The sequence below is a fragment of the Natrix helvetica genome (genome assembly GCF_964273705.1).
Source record: "Natrix helvetica genome assembly, chromosome: 5".
NCBI lineage: Eukaryota > Metazoa > Chordata > Lepidosauria > Squamata > Natricidae > Natrix > Natrix helvetica.
Window position 1 is genome coordinate 149070875 of NC_138551.1, and position 17307 is coordinate 149088181.

The 17307-nt window shown below is 46.0% G+C and overlaps 1 protein-coding gene across 2 annotated transcripts in view; it reads right to left on the minus strand.

The window, feature by feature from the left end:
- Positions 1-17307, minus strand: part of C1QTNF12 (C1q and TNF related 12) — a 41346-nt gene that overhangs the window by 12208 nt on the left and 11831 nt on the right. Inside the window, exons 2-6 of one of the 2 annotated variants that reach the window (XM_081955046.1) lie at positions 16203-16319; positions 11698-11809; positions 10678-10859; positions 2533-2641; positions 198-288 (exon numbers count right to left, since the gene is read on the minus strand). In XM_081955046.1, the coding sequence (XP_081811172.1) occupies positions 198-288; positions 2533-2641; positions 10678-10859; positions 11698-11809; positions 16203-16319 (611 nt within the window). The remainder of the gene's footprint in view (positions 1-197; positions 289-2532; positions 2642-10677; positions 10860-11697; positions 11810-16202; positions 16320-17307) is intronic. The other variant, XM_081955047.1, reaches the window with a different exon arrangement.

Sequence of the window (17307 nt, forward strand, 5' to 3'; positions counted from 1 at the left end):
ATGGGACAAGAGGAAGAGGACGCTTATCAAAATAGAAACGTATATAAAGAAACAGCTCACAGCACGTGGGGAAGACAGTTCCTGCAGAAAGACGAGGCAGGAGGGACCGAATTAAGACGCCAAAAAGTCATTTGTGGTAGATCTCCATAGTTCCTGGATTAAACAAACCCACAATTCAAGAAATTTGATGCACTCACGTATATCGGTGGCAGAGGGATTCAATGCAGATCAAGACTCGGACATTGTCTCTTGTTCGAAGCTGCAGTTTACTTTTCAATTCACTGTGGTCTTGGAGAGAAAGAAAGAAAGAAAGAAAGAAAGAAAGAAAGAAAGAAAGAAAGAAAGAAAGAAAGAAAGAAAGAAAGAAAGAAAGAAAGAAAGAAAGAAAGAAAGAAAGAAAGAAATCATTTCTGTTTTAAGCATTCAAAAACGTTCAGTGCAAAAGGAATGGATTTTCCAGCATTGGCCTTCCAATCGGTTTTACATTCTTACCACAATTCCTTGTATTGGAGCAATTTAATAAAAGCAGTAAAACTAAGTTCTGACCCCATAGGTGCAATCAGGAGCAGGCCCTCTCTTAAATTAAGACCTATCCCCCTCACTCAAACCCAAATGTTCCTTTCACTTCCCAGGGCTAATGAGCAATTTCAACCAAACTTGGTACGCAGATGACTTACTCTCTGGAAACAAGTACTGTGGGGGTAAGACACCCCAACACACTTCGGGGGGGGGGGTGTTCTGTTATGACACAGCCTGTTGTGCCTTCAAATGGCTTCTACTGTACTGCCGTAAAATGGCTTCTTCCGTACAGCGCAGTGAAATTGCCATGGTAACAGCTTCACAGTACTCCACAAGGAGGCTCCCTTTGGTGAGGGGGAATATTCAACATTAGAAATTACATTTCGTCTGGAAATGTTCCCCCTATAAATAAATACCTGGGCAATGCCAAGTTATCAGCTACAACAGTGGAGAACTCTCTGGTGGATGAGTGGCAAATGGGTCTTTTTAAGGGGCTTGAAGTGAGAGTGGGAAGTTAAATGTAATATTGAGGAACGATCTTATTTGTCTTTTTTTTTGGGGGGGGGAGATAGCAATAGTAATAGCCGTTAGACTTATATGCCACTTCGCAGTGCTTTTACAGCCCTCTCTAAGCAGTTTACAAATGTCAGCCTTTTGCCCCCAACAGTCTGGCTCCTCATTTTACCCACCTCGGAAGGACCGAAGGATGAGAATGGATGGAAGCCAATCCATAGATTGGCTTTGGAGATTGGACTCATTGTATTCAATTAATCAGAATTGATAAGAGGTTGTATTAAGAAACAAACATGAATCTTTCATCCGGGACCAATTAAGGTTAACATTTGGAATGATTTGGTGAATGTTCTATGAGTTGATTACAATAACAGTTTGCGAACAGGGATTTTTGGAATTTCAATCTTGTTCTTTCTTTTATCCATATATATAAAAATGGCACTCTGTCTCTCTCTCTCTCTGTGTGTGTGTTCCAGCATAACTCTGGAACGCCTCGAGCAATTTCAACCAAACTTGGTACACAGATGACTTACTCTCTGGAAACAAATACTGTGGGGGTAAGACATTCCTTAACACCCCTTGGGGGGGGTGTTCTATTACAATACAGCCTGTTGTGCCTTCAAACGGCTTCTACTGTACAGTGCAGTGGAGTTGCCATGGTAACAGCTTCACAGTACTGCACAAGGGGACTCCATTTGGTGAGGTGGAAAATCCAATCTTAGAAATTACGTTTGTTCCGGACATTTCCCCCTAATAAATAAATAACCCGGGCAACGCCGGGTTATCAGCTAGTTATTAATAATAACTCTTGTTTCTTTTATACTTTTATATAATATGTTTATTATTATTGTTTTTCCTGTTAAATATTTTGTTATGGAATATAGATGGCAGGGAGATGAAAGAGTCGGAGAAAGGGGAAACTGCCCAAAAAGGATCAAAACAGACTTGGCTAAAGCAATTTGGATGCTTGGAGCTGTCCAAGGTCCTGTAGCTTCAGCATCACAGCATTGTGTAACTAAGCTAGTGCGTGAAATCCTGTGTCCTTGGCCATCTCGGGCAACAATTAGGTGCTGTTGCTTTGACTTTCCCACACAAATAGCACATGCTGTGAATCAAATACACTTCCTCACTGTTGTCTCAAGAGGAAAACAGTGGACAAATGTAGCCACTCTTCCTTTTGTTGTCCACAAAACGTTTTTTGTACGACGTGGTAAACTTGGTATAAACCAATAATTATAAGCGTTTGAAAACAATGGATAAACCAACAGAAGAGCTTTGAATGTGTGTTTGAGTGCAAAATCTACACAACAAGCTCTTCCGTTGATTCTATTCTATTCTTTGAACAAAAGACATCTCATGTTTTCTGGCCATTGATCTTTGGCGGGATAGATTTTGGGGTTGCGTGGGTGACATTCATTCTCTTAAACCAGAAAATCGCCCGTGGAAAGAGAAAAAAAAAGCAGCTTTTGAACCATACCTTCAATAAATTCTATCACTCACCTACATGGACGTTGGCTGAAAACTGATAAATGCCAGATACCGAAGCTGTAAACCTCCCAGTTGTTAAGTTTAATCCGGATCCTCGGAGAAAAGCTCCTTTGGCTAAAGGCTGTGTGAGAAAGGAGGGGAAAAAAATAGAATGGAAATGTTATTCACACCTGTTCAACCAATTCTTTATTCTCATTTCTTAATATCCCATTCCATAATATGTAATCAGCTAGGTTTATATACACTATGTCTGTCCTCAGCCTTTCCAATTTTCTTTCCCCCACAAAAAAATTGCCTTTAAACTTCCTGAAAATTGTAAAGGTAAAGGATCCCCTTGCACATATGTGCTTATTCATTCCCGACTCTAGGGGGCGGTGCTCATCTCCATTTCAAAGCCGAAGACCCAGTGCTGTCCGAAGGCATCTCCATGGTCGAAACACTCAAAAAATAGCCCAATAACAGCCCCCAAAACAGCCTGAAAAACAGACCCAAAATGGCCTGAAAACACCCCCCAAAATGCCCCAAAACCAGGCATGTGCGTGTCGACCAGCTGCTCCTTGGGTTTCCGATGCTCTGGCGTACGCATCAGTAGTGGGTTCCTACCGGTTCGGCCTGCTTCGGCTGAACCGGTAGTGTATAACAGCCTGGGTCACTGGAACCTAGGCCTGCTACGACCCGAACCGGTTTTCTCGCCGCCGCCGCTATGCTGTCTTTTAGTTCCGCATTTGGACGCATCCAGCCTGTGAGTGGACCAGCATTAAAGCCGGGCAGAACCCACTCCTGGGGCACATGCAGGCATAATCCAGTTTGGGCACTCGGTACCGAAAAGGTTTGCCATCCCTGTCCTAATGTTCAGAAGTTTGCAGTTTCCATTCTCCAACATTTCAAATTTAAGAAGGATGAAGGGGGGAAAATCCCCAAAACCTTTGCAGGAAAAACAGCAGAGCTAAATGGACAAAAACCTGTTGTTGTTTTTAAGTCCGTAAAACATCTGTGGGATTTCAAAAGGAGCCCAAAAAAAAAATTCTTTTTTTTTTAAAGAAAAGATGACTAGCCCCAAAGTGCTCCAGGCAATTTCACACCTCCCTCAAGCAACCTAAATTGCTTTCTTCTGCAGCGGTTAACACTCTTGGGGTCTTTCTTTTCCTTGTTGTTTTATAAAGAGCGTCGGGGCAATTGAACAAGCCTAAAGCCGCGGCTTTAGCGGCACTCCTACAAGCGACTCGTTCCTAGACAGGCTGCGTGCAGGGAAGATTATCGGACTTAACTTAAAATAAAACAAGCGTGGCATGTTTTATTGTTAGTTTTGGTTCGTGCAATGCGGGTTTGGCTCAAATTCGGAGGGGGTGGGGTGGGAATGAGAAAATGAACTTTACTGAACTTTTTGGGGGGGAGGGGGGAGGGGAAATCTATTAATTAGGCACCTTATTATCGCCATAATAAGATGCCTAATTAATAAGCGATATAAGGCATAAGGGATGCGGGGCGGCTCAGTGGCTAAGACACTGAGCTTTTCGTTCAGAAAGGTCGGCAGTTCAGCGGTTCGAATCCCTAGCGCCGCGTAACGGAGTGAGCTCCCGTGACTTGTCCCAGTTTCTGCCAACCTAGCAGTTCGAAAGCGCATTAAAAAATGTAAGTAGAAAAATAGGAACCACCTTTGGTGGGAAGGGAACAGCGTTCCGTATTAGTCATGCCGCCACATGACCACGGAGACGTCTCCGGTCAGCACTGGCTCTTCGGCTTTGAAATGGAGATAAGCACTGCCTCCTAGAGTCGGGAATGACTAGCACATATGTGCGAGGGGAACCTTTACCACTCCCTCCCCGAGCTTCCATGTTGGCCCTGCACTTATCTTGCTCCAAAACGGGCCTCGCAGGGGTGGGATTTGGAGGTTCTCTGAACCGGCCATAACGTTAGCTACAGGTTCTCCCAAACTCGGGCGAACCTGTTGCAGCCCACCCATGGTTGCAATCCTTAAACCCCCTGTATGAATCAAACAATGTATAATGTCCGTTTGCCAAAAGATTATGACAGATGTGCATTATGGCCATGATGAAAGGCTCCTGTATTTAGCGGTGGGTTCTTACCGGTTCGGACTGGTTCGGCTGAAGCGATAGGGGTTTAACGGCCTGCCGGTTCCAGCAACCCAGGCCTGCCATGCCCCCGAACTTATTCCCTGGGTGGCGCCATAGTTTTTTCGTTTTTCGCTTCTACGCACGCGCAGAATAATTTTAATTACACTGTGTATGCACGCGCGGTGCGCACACAAGCGAATTGGCAGTAGTGCCCGGCCCTGCCTGTGCTGTTATAAATGTATAACCAATTTCACTGTATTTATTTTGTACAATGACAATAAAGACTATACTATAAAGCTCGGTTTATAGCAACTTTACAATGAGTGGACTTCATCTCCCAGAATTTCCCAACCATTATTGGAGAATTCTGGAGGGGAATGTTTGACATCCTCATATCTCAAAACTTACCAAGTTTTTTTGGGGTGTGTGTGTGTGAATACTAGCTTAGACAGTGGACGAGGAAGAAATTAGACCTAAGGTTCTCTCATCTCCATATTCTTTGATCCCTGCTAAGGTTTACTCCCCTCTTCTCTGGAAACGGCAAAGCTTTCTGACAGCTCCAATTTCTTGCCTGTTTCATTAAAACCAATTTAAAAAAAAAAAATCAGAGGCAGTGACTTAATTCCCCTCAAAACCGCTGACTTGAACATAGAAAGCAGTTTTCCGGCACCAGTAAATTGCCGCTTGAAAAAACATTCCTGTTTCTTCACGTCTCTCGCTCCCACTCTCTCAACACACGCACAAAGAGAGAGAATTAATGCGGCGCTCTGGGAAGGAATGGAATTAATCGCGATGCGCTAATAGGTTAAACTGCTCGCCAGTTAGAACAATCTGCCAGTTTCCCTGACACAGCCCTTAAGCCCCCAAGATTGCAAAATTGGCTTAATTATAGCTGGGGAAGGGGGATGCAGCCATAGAGATAGTTATGTGCGCCAGCCCTGAATATACCCACCCCACCCCCCCACTTCCAAGCGCTCATACGGTCACCTTGTGGCATTTGGAGCGCGGAATCCTTTTTGGATTGCAACGCGGAGTCGCCATCCTTTGTTTAATTCTGGGCAACGGACAAGATGAAATTCTTTTTCTTTTAGTTCCGCCTCGTTGCTGATTTCTCTTTAAAAACTCCCACGCGCTAAGGAAGAAAACCTGAGACACAGATCAGAGCCATCCTAGTTAGGCTGATTCCTCTGTCCCAGAATGCTTGGCTATTCTTTCCATGGGGCCGCTCGGCAGTAAAATCCCTGTTTGGCTCTTAATCTGATCCCAGGTTCAAACCCCCAGCATCCTCTGATCCAGTGGGGAGTTCGGACTGGTTCGACCAAACCGGTAGTGGTTTGGGGGGCCTGGGTCGTTGGGACTGGCAGCAACCCATGCCCACAAACCAGTTCTCCCAGCGGCACTATCTTGTTTTTTGCTTCTGCACATGATTAGAGCAATTTTTATTGCAGTGCGTATGCGCGTGCAGCGCAATCAAGCGCATGCATGGCACGCCCACAAGCAAACTAGCAGTAGTCCCTGCCGGAATTCACCCCTGCTCTGATCTCATGTCCGAGCTACAAGATCTGAGAGACAAAGACTTGTTGATGTTTGGAATCAGTGGCCCAGGGGAGAATACAATGATGCTGGAATAAAATATTTATTTTCCTCAATTATAAGACTGGGTGAAAATGTCCCATAAAGGTTGTATTAAAGGTAAAGGTAAAAGTTCCCTTCGCACATATGTGCTAGTCATTCCTTACTCTAGGGGGAGGTGCTCATCCCCGTTTCAAAGCCGAAGAGCCAGCGCTGTCCAAAGACGTCTCCGTGGTCATGTGGCCGGCATGACTCAACTCCCTAAGGCGCACGGAACGCTGTTCCCTTCCCACCAAAAGTGGTCCCTATTTTTCTACTTGCAATATTTTACGTGCTTTCGAACTGCTAGGTTGGCGGAAGGTGGGACAAGTCATGGGAGCTCACTCCGTTACGCGGCGCTAGGAATTCGAACCATTGAACTACCGACCTTTCTGATCGATAAGCCTTAGCCACTAAGCCACCGCATTCCTCCAAGGTTTTATTAAACCTCCCTAATCAAATTCTAATGCATTTCACTTCCAAGCCAGCTAAGATTCCTGCTCCCGTGCTGCTTTGAAGGAATGCAAAGCTGTTCACTGTTCAGAATTCTTCCCAGCTACCTTCTACTTTCTCAAATCTCGTATCTCAATTTTCCCATCCTCCTACACCTGAATATTTCGCAACCGAGCACAATCAGAAAAACACAGAATAACAGTTGGAAGGGACCTTGGAGGTCTTCTAGTCCAACCCCCTGCTCAGGCAGGAAACTTTATATCATTCCAGACAAACGGTTGTCCAATCTGTTCTTAAAAATCTCCATTGATGGAGCACCCACAAGTTCTGGAGGCAAGTTGATCCACTGATTAACTGTTCTCACTGTCAGGAAATTTCTTCTTAGTTCTAGTTCTTAGTTCTAGGTTGCTTCTATCCCACCCATTGTTTCCACCCATTGCTTCTTGTTCTGCCCTCAGGTGCTTTGGAGTATAGGTTGACCTCCTCTTTTTTATGGCAGCCCCTCAAATATTGGAACACTGCTATCACATCATCCTTACTCCTCCTTTTAATTAAACTAGATAAAACCTAATTCCAGCAACCCTCCTATGTTTTAGCCTCCAGTCCCCTAATCATCTTTGCTGCTCTTCTCTGCACTCTTTCTAGAGTCTCAGCATCTTTTTTTTTAAACCAAGGCGACCAAAGCTGCATGCAATACTCCAAATGCGATCTTACCAAGGCATTAACAAGTGGTATTAGCAGTCCATTAACATTCTAAAGTGGTATTAAATCAGTATGGCAGGGTGGCTGCTGTTTACTCTATGCTGGAAGCTGAACTATAGTTTTATTCTCCAATCCTCCTGGCAGTTATTTTAAATTTCTGGGGTAGATTTTAATGTTGTTTTAATTTTATTATTACTGTATAGATTTTTATGTATGTAATTCGTTTTTACGGGGTTTTGATGTTTTTATGTATATGGTATTTTAACTTTTGACTGTACACCGCCCCGAGTCCCTTCGGGGAGAGGGAGCGGTTTATAAATGTAATAAATTGAAATTGAATTGAATTGAAGTGATATGGAAGATTATTGTTTTGACCGAGGCTTCCCAAGAGCCTGAAGCAAACTCCTTGTCCCGACGAAAACTCCTTTTATTCATTGACTGTGAATTCTGCTCATTCCCATCCAGCAAAGCCTTTCGAGGGAGGATTTACACTCACAGACCTTATCTGGCTTGGAGAATTGCCAGGCCGATATCTGCAAAACTTGGCAAGGCGTGTCGGAGAGTCACGAACCAATTAAGCGAACTAATTGCCTCTGGCAAACTCCACTCCCCTTTCGCTCCTCTTTTATTCCCTCTGGGAGGGGACATTCACCGTCCACCTGTGGCCTTACTCCCAAGTCGACCCGTTCTTTAACTGTTCCCTTCATCTGGCAACTCTGTGCATGCACACACTGGGAACAGGCTCCAGCTGTTCTTCTGCCTCACTGATGTCTGACTCCGAAGGCAGCTGATAACTGGCATACAGCCCTGGCCCCCTCTCTGCCTCCGACACAGAGCCCTCCTCAGAGCTTTCCCCAGACTCCAGGACTGGCCCATCTTCCTCCCCAACTTGGGGGGGATTTAATCTTTTTTTAACTTTTGTGATGTGTGTTTTTGATGTTGTACGCTGCCCTGAGTCCCTTTGGAGAAGGGCGACATATAAATCCAAATAAACCTAAACCTAAACCTAAACCAACTTCCTCACTCTCCGAATCTGCTGCCAGTTCTGCTGGCCGCTGGCAGGCCACAACAATTATCTAGTCTAACTCCTTGCTCTGCATCAGGTATAAAACCCCTCCACTTTAATTTTGTTTTTAAATCCTCTTTCGACTCTTGTTGGGCTCCCGATATTCCTCTCCGCATGCTCCAGAATGGCTCTTTTTTGGCACCTTAAAAGATCAACATGCGTGAATTAAGATTGTCATCCCTCTCTTAAATTTGGGCAGCCGTCTGCTCTCCCGGCAGGGACGTTGTCCAAGTGGCTTAGGACAAAACCTACTTTAAAGCAACAATAATTGCACTTCGTAAACGCTGTTCGCTGACGGAGGATCAAATGCCCATTAGGAGACCTGTGGCAGAGATGGCGGCGGCTGTGGCTGGCGAAGAATGTTTTGAAAGCCTCTTGACAACAGGTCTCGTTTTCTTTTCATCGCCACCAGCCAAGGGCTCTGTCATCGGGCCTGGCAGGGCCCACAGACCGCCATGCCTCGGATACATCATTGTAAGGAATGCGCTCAAAACCCATCTGGCGGAGCCTCTCTGAAGATGGCACGAAGAGTGCTGGCTGGCAGGGCAGGCGCCTGAGAATCTGCCAAAGCTCAATTAGAAAAAGCACAGCCTGCCTCAATTCAGCCTTCGCCTGCGCACTGATGGCTATTAAGATGTCTTGTTCCACGTCAATTAGAGTGGCACCAACTCTTATCCTTGGAGGGAACTTTGACCCTGCCTGGACTCAAAGAGACACTTTTAATCTCCTCTCTCCCGTACATTTCTTGGTGGTTTTTTTTTAAAGACTAAGCTGCTACAAGCACAGGAACTGTGCTTTCATAAGAACTCATACAAAGAGGGTGTGTGTGTGGAAATGTAACTCCAGCACAAAAAGAGAACCAATGTTGGAACAAGCCAACACATTCAATACGTTTCCATGACTTTCCAACTAATCCTAATCTGGGCCATCACAACTGCTGATCACCACACAGATATTCAGACCGGGTAGAGGGTTTTTTTGTGTGGCAAGAGTGTGACTATGTGTCAGAATGGTCAAGCGATTGGCAACTCCAAATGTGAACCAACAAACGCTCTGCCCTACACATGGGCAACAAAAATCAGAGCACCAAATACAAGTTGGGTGGATACGACCTCGTAGACGACCCTCGCTCTGTCAAGGACCTAGGAGTACTCATCTCAAACGATCTAAAGCCCCAGAGCTCACTGTAACAGCAAAAGGCATTAAGAGTTGTTAACCTCATTTTGCGAAGCTTCTTCTCCGGTAATATTGTACCACTAACTAGGGAATACAAAACCTTTGCCAGAACAATCTTCAAATACAGCTCGTCTGCCTGGAGTCCGCACTGTATATTGGACATTAATATGATTGAGCGAGTCCAGAGGTATTTCACGAGAAGAGTCCCCCACTCCTCTGCTCACAACAGAATCCCTTATGCCCTCAGGCTTGAAATTTTGGGCTTGGACAATCTAGAACTACGCCGCCTATGGTCTGACCTAAGCGTAGTACACAAAATTGTCTGCTACAACGTCCTACTGTCAATGACTACGTCAGCTTCAACCTCAATAACACATGGGCAAACAATAGATACAAACTCAAGATAAACCGCTCCAAACTCGATTGCAGAAAATACGACTTGGGCAACAGAGTGGTCAACGCCTGGAATGCTCTATTTGACTCCATTGTTACATCCTCAAATCCCCACAGCTTCAACCTTAAACTGTCTACCGTGGACGTCACCCCATTCCTAAGAGGTCCGTAAAGCGGGCGTGCATAAGCGCCCCAGCGTGCCTACCGTCCCTGTCCTACCATCCCCATTTATTCATACCCATTTTCTGCGTTCATGTCCATCTTCATACTTATACCTGCTATCTTGTACATGTTTGACAAACTAAATAACTAAGTAAAAAAGTATAGAAATGGTTGCCACTGGCTTTTCCTTCCCTCCCTCCCTCCCTCCCTCCTTCCCAGTGGTTAGAATGCAGCATTGCAGGCTAACTACCCACTGCCAGATGTTCGATCCTGACTGGCTCAAGTTTGATTCAGCCTTCCGTCCTTCCGTGGTGGGTAAAATGAGGAGCCAGATTGTTGGGAGAAATCGGCTGACTCTGCAAACCGCTTAGAGAGGGCTGTAAAGCACTGTGAAACGGTACATACATCTAAGTGCTCTTGTTATTGCTATTTGCACTGTAATCGCACCTTGTGGTGTGTGTGTGTGTGTGTTTGTAGACATTCCCCAAACACCTAATAAGGGCTCCTGCCTGGCCTCACCATCTGGAAATTCTGGAGTTCCATCAAGGTTTTCTTGTCCACGATGATTTGCCCCTTGAGCTTGCAATGGAAGGCTTCCTCCACTCGCCGGTAGAAGGAGATCTCCTCCAGAGGCGGTAACATCACCGGCCTCTCACTGGGATGGGCTGGGAGAACTGCAGATGCCCGCCGTTCAGTAGCTTCTGGGGGGAAAAGAGGATTGCAAATGCAATTACCCTATACCAGTGATGGTGAACCCTTTTCGCCTTGGGTGCCAAAAGCGATTGCGCACACTTGCGTGCCCAACCTCATAATTTAATGCCTACGCATGCATGCGTGACCCCACCCTGCTGCCCCACGCTTGCGTGCACGGTTTTCTAGAAGCCTGGGGAGGGCGATGAATGGCACAACACGCAAACCGGAAGTTGGGGGATGGACTTCTGGGTTGCCTGTTGGGCCGTTTTTCTCCCTCCAGATGAGAAGTTTCCAAAAGAGACCTAATTAATTTACGAACCTCGAGACAAAGTTCAAAAGAAATCCATTCATTAGGATCAACATTTTGGCATGTTCTTCTGCGGAGCCGAAACTGACTTCCGCTTAATTGCGTTTGAACTTTACTCCTGTATCCCCTCCCTTCTGTCTGTGTCATAAATCACATCCACCAACAAGGTGCTGCGGCGGGCTATGAACATGCGTGTTTCACACGCCAGCTGTAGGAATATGAGACCTGACTCTGGCCAAAGGTATGCATGGAATTCCTCTCCCTTTTCCTATGTCAACGATAGTAGTCATGGAAACGCATTACAAGTTGACACCGGAGACTTCAGGAGGCTTCCCTGAAAAATGGCTGAAAATCAAGCCCAAAAATCAGCTGGCCAGCGCGCACATGCACACTGCAGCCGACAGGATAACGCCTCGCGTGCCTTCAAAAATGGCTCCGCATGCCACCTGTGGGACATATGCCATAGATTCGCCTTTGCTGCCCTCTATCAATCTTTCACTTACTAGTAAAGTCAAAGAGCTGGAAATGAACTGCTTTACCTTTTAACATGTCTTTAAATTCCTGCATTAAGACTTCATGGGTAACTTCAGCTCCAGGAAGGCCAGGGAGCCCTGGAGGACCTGGGGGCCCCGGAGGTCCAGCGAGACCACGCTAGGGGGAGAAAAAGTGGGAGAAATAGAAGAGGTTCAGAAACTTTCTTACGCCGAAGGATCAGTTGCCGTTTCATTAGCCAAGTCCCAAATTCATGGTTTGATTTGGACCCATTTGGAGAAATCAAGGGATGTTGTTCAGCTGGGCCAAAGACTTTGGAGATCACATCCTCACTGCTTCTGAGTAATTCTTCAGGAAATGGTTCAATACTGCTTGATTCCTGCAGTCTTTCCCCAGGGCGTACAGGATATCCAACTGGGGAAATGACAACATGCCAGGGATTGTTTGGGCACAGACTTGGCCAAAAATCAATCAGTCAATCAATCAGCCAGCCAGATCTATCTATCATCTATCTATCTATCTATCTATCTATCTATCTATCTATCTATCTATCTATCTATCTATCTATCTATCTATCTATCTATCAACTAATCTAATCTATCTAATCTATCTATCTATCATCTATCTATCTATCTATCTATCTATCTATCTATCTATCTATCTATCTATCTATCTAATCTATCTATCTATCTATCTATCTATCTATCTATCTATCTATCTATCTATCTATCTATCTATCTATCTATCTATCTATCTATCTATCTATCTATCTATCTATCTATCTATCTATCTACCTACCTACCTACCTACCTACCTACCTACCTACCTACCTACCTACCTACCTACCTATCCAGTGGTGGGATTCAAATAATTTAACAACCGGTTCTCTGCCCTAATGATTGGCTGGATAGCGTGGCCATAGTGGGTGTGGCCAGGGCGTGTGACTGGCAGCACTTGGCCTCCTGCACTACCCTGGGAGCAAAAACAAGCTACGCCGAGTGCATACACACCCCGCGTCCTGTTTTGGGCCTAGTAGGCCTCCCTGCACTTGCCTGGGAGTCAATACGGGGTGCGTGTGGACTTCTGAAAGGGGTGGGGCGGGGCCAGCCAGCAATTTAACAACTGGTTTGGCCGAAGTGGTGCGAACCGGTTGAATCCCATCACTCTATCTATCTATCTATCTATCTATCTATCTATCTATCTATCTATCAGAATATTTGTAGCTTAGGGTTGATCATGTTACCTAGTTAGTTACTCAGGGCACTGATGATATTGCCTAGTTAGGGTAATTAAACGTCTGCAAGAAAACAAGGAAGCTCAGAGAGCACCAAGGATTCCCATTAATATCTATCTATCATCTATCTATCATCTATCTATCTATCTATCTATCTATCTATCTATCTATCATCTATCTATCTATCTATCATCTATCTATCTATCTATCTATCTATCTATCTATCTATCTATCTATCAATCATCTATCTATCATCTATCTATCCTGGGAAAGATGAGGCCAATGGAGGGGAAAAAAAGAAAAGTGTAAACTTGACCAGCTTTGTTTAGACGTTCAGAAGAAAAATAACGGTGCATACAAAAAAAAAAAAAAACCCACCCCTTTTTCCATCAAAAAGCGTCCATTCTGAACATATTTTCCCTCGATCTGAGTAAAATCAAATTGGATCCTTGGTGACCGCATCCATGCTATTTTTGTTGATATCATCTTTAGGATGCCCCCAGTCAGTGTAAAGTGTTTTTTTAAGGAGACTGATACGTATGCAACGGTGAGAATAACACCCGTTTTAGAGAATAACGCCCATTTGGGAGAAAATGGGTTTGTCTTAAGCAAAACGGCATCCCTCGAATTGTATACGTTATTGGGAAGGAAGCACCTCTGAACGTGGGGGATTTTCTCAAAAGGAGACAGATTGAAGTCGTGGCTGAGAAAAAGGAGAGAAAAGGCAGGGAGCAAAGGAACCAACAGCTGTTTGAAGAAAAAGGAGACTTCTCAGATCTGCCACAGACCAGATTCAAACTGGAGATGTCGCTTAGGAATCAGATCAGCGTCTCCTGAGTAATGACCGCAGGAGAGGCCGAAAAACCTTCTCCCCTTGTGTGCATGCATCTCCGTGTGGGTCCGAAAGGGGCAATTCAAGAACCCATGAAAAGCAAGGAAAATTTGAGAAGGAGCACAAGCATGCAATGCAGGGTCCCATTAAGGGCAATCATTCAGCACTGCACCATTTTCTGCAGATACCGTTTCCACCAGTGGTGGGATTCAAAACTTTTTACTACTAGTTCTGTGGGTGTGGCTTGATGGGCATGGCATGGCTTGGTGGGCGTGGCTTGGTGGGCATGGCAGGGGAAGGATACTGCAAAATCCCCATTCCCTCCCCACTCCAGGAGAAGGATACTGTAAAATCCCCATTCTCTCCCTACTCCAGGGGAAGGCTTCTGCAAAATCCCCATTCCCTGCCCACTCCAGGGGAAGGATACTGCAAAATCCCCATTCCCTTCCCACCCCCAGGAGAAGGATACTGTAAAATCCCCATTCCCTTCCCACCCCCAGGGGAAGGATACTGTAAAATCCCCATTCCCTCCACATTCCAGGGGAAGGATACTGCAAAATCCCCATTCCCTGCCCACTCCAGGGGAAGGATACTGCAAAATCCCCATTCCCTTCCCACCCCCAGGGGAAGGATACTGTAAAATCCCCATTCCCTCCACATTCCAGGGGAAGGATACTGTAAAATCCCCATTCCCTCCACATTCCAGGGGAAGGATACTGCAAAATCCCCATTCCCTGCCCACTCCAGGGGAAGGATACTGTAAAATCCCCATTCCCTTCCCACCCCCAGGGGAAGGATACTGTAAAATCCCCATTTCCTCCCCACCCCCAGGGGAAGGATACTGTAAAATCCCCATTCCCTGCCCACTCCAGGGGAAGGATACTGTAAAATCCCCATTCCCTGCCCACTCCAGGGGAAGGATACTGTAAAATCCCCATTCCCTGCCCACTCCAGGGGAAGGATACTGTAAAATCCCCATTCCCTGCCCACTCCAGGGGAAGGATACTGTAAAATCCCCATTCCCTGCCCACTCCAGGGGAAGGATACTGCAAAATCCCCATTCCCTGCCCACTCCAGGGGAAGGATACTGTAAAATCCCCATTCCCTTCCCACCCCCAGGGGAAGGATACTGTAAAATCCCCATTCCCTTCCCACCTCCAGGGGAAGGATACTGTAAAATCCCCATTCCCTGCCCACTCCAGGGGAAGGATACTGTAAAATCCCCATTCCCTGCCCACTCCAGGGGAAGGATACTGTAAAATCCCCATTCCCTTCCCACCCCCAGGGGAAGGATACTGTAAAATCCCCATTTCCTCCCCACCCCCAGGGGAAGGATACTGTAAAATCCTCATTCCCTGCCCACTCCAGGCGAAAAATACTGTAAAATCCCCATTCCCTCCCCACTCCAGGGGAAGGCTTCTGCAAAATCCCCATTCCCTCCCCACTCCAGGGGAAGGCTTCTGCAAAATCCCCATTCCCTCCCCACTCCAGGAGAAGGATACTGTAAAATCCCCATTCCCTCCACATTCCAGGGGAAGGATACTGCAAAATCCCCATTCCCTGCCCACTCCAGGGGAAGGATACTGTAAAATCCCCATTCCCTTCCCACCCCCAGGGGAAGGATACTGTAAAATCCCCATTTCCTCCCCACCCCCAGGGGAAGGATACTGTAAAATCCCCATTTCCTCCTGATCAGCTGGGACTCAGGAGGCAATGGGGGCAGGGCCAGTCAGAGGTGGTATTTACCGGTTTTCTAAACTACTCAAAATTCCCGCTACCGGTTCTCCAGAACTGGTCAGAGCCTGCTGAATACCACCTCTGGTTTCCCCCTCCAAAAATAAGACCAAACCAGAAAGTAAGCCCTAGCATGAGACTGACTCTGTCAACCATTTAGAGAGGGCTGTAAAAGCACTATGAAGCAGTATGTGTAAGTCTAAGTACTATTGCTATTGCTACCCACCCCAAAAGCCCCAGTTAAGATCACCAGCTAGATGGAGGCATTTGAGTACTGTATTTCCCCGAAAATAAGACCTAACTGGAAAATAAGCCCTAATGTGTCCTTTGGAACAAAAATTAATATAAGACCCGGTATTATTTTCAAGGAAAACACGGATAGCTAACAATCGGTCATCTGGCTAATTAAAAAGTCCCAAGACCACCACCCCACCCTGCAACATTTTAACGCATCCTCATCTTTGTCAGCATTAGAGTGACGCAGTGGCCTAGAGGTGGAGCTGTTGCCTCACAATCAGGAGGCTGTGAGTTCAATCCTAGGCAGAGTCAGATATTTCTCTCTCTGGACACAATGAGAATGTATCTGCTGAACAAAACCCCGCTCTGGTGACAGGAAGGGCATCGGGCCAGTAAACACTCTGCTAGCTCCATTCAAGGGTATTATGGGGTCGTTTAAAAGAGAGTGGGGGGAAAAAATCACCTTCGTCAGCATTATCATTACCAGCTAGCAAAAGCTTCCAGAAAGAACCTACTTTTTTATCTTTCCCTTTGCATTTCTTTTTGGAGTTGCTGCCTTCAACTGGACGGTGTACAAATGAAATCCATGTCTTGCGTGGATCTGTGATGCGCGGGTCTGGGGATCCTAGCATCTAAAGGAAGGAAGAGTAAAAAGGTGACACGGAGATCCTTCAGCCCAGGGGTGTCTAGCAGGCAGGCTGGCAGAGAGAGGGTTAGGGTTAGGGTTAGGGTTAGGCTTTCTTGCCTTATGACCCTGCCAGTTCCCAATTCTGGATCTGAAATCCAAGAAACAAAATTTACACAGAGGGAGGAGGGCAGCGGTGGGTTCCGGGTAGTACGGCCCGGTACGGCAGTGCCGGTAGTAGTCAAGAGCAGCGGCCACCGTACCAGTACGGTGGCTCATTTGACCACCCACCCACCCGCGTTCCATACCTGTTTTTTAAGCAACTGGGCCAATTGCGCACAACCTCCAACGAGCAGCTGGGTGTCACAGGGACGGTGGAGTGCGCACACATGCGCAGCGCACGTCAGGCATGTGGACAACGCACAGCCCACATGTGCACGAACGTACAACGAGCAACGTACCAGTAGAAAGGATAGGAGCAATCCATCACTGGAGGAGGGGGGGTCATGAAATTTATAGCCTGCAGATTCCCCCCCCCCCAATCCTTAAAAAAAAAGATTTGCAACTCCATGGGAATTAAAAAGGATCAAAGATGAAAACGTTAAGATGGCAAATCAGGCAAATCAGAAAGAAGAATGGGAGTTAAAAGCCAGCAACGACATACAGAAGTGGCTGCATCCATTTAACAAACAGCAATTTGTACCAGTGCTCTTCAAAAAAATAAAATACCGCTAGGGAACACCAAGACTTGAGCACAATAGACAACTGGCCCACAGACCGGGAAAAGAAAGGAGCAAACGATATATGTGCTTCGTTAGGCAGTAATGCAATTCTGATTAAGCCGTCGAAAGATACAGTGCATTGAAGAATCCAACCAATGAAAAGATAAGATTCAACCATGAGACATTAAACGTAGATGAAAAGGATGCCATCGCCATCTTCATTTAATGACTCCCATAATCCCTTGCGGGGTGGAGTCTGGGTAACTGAATGGA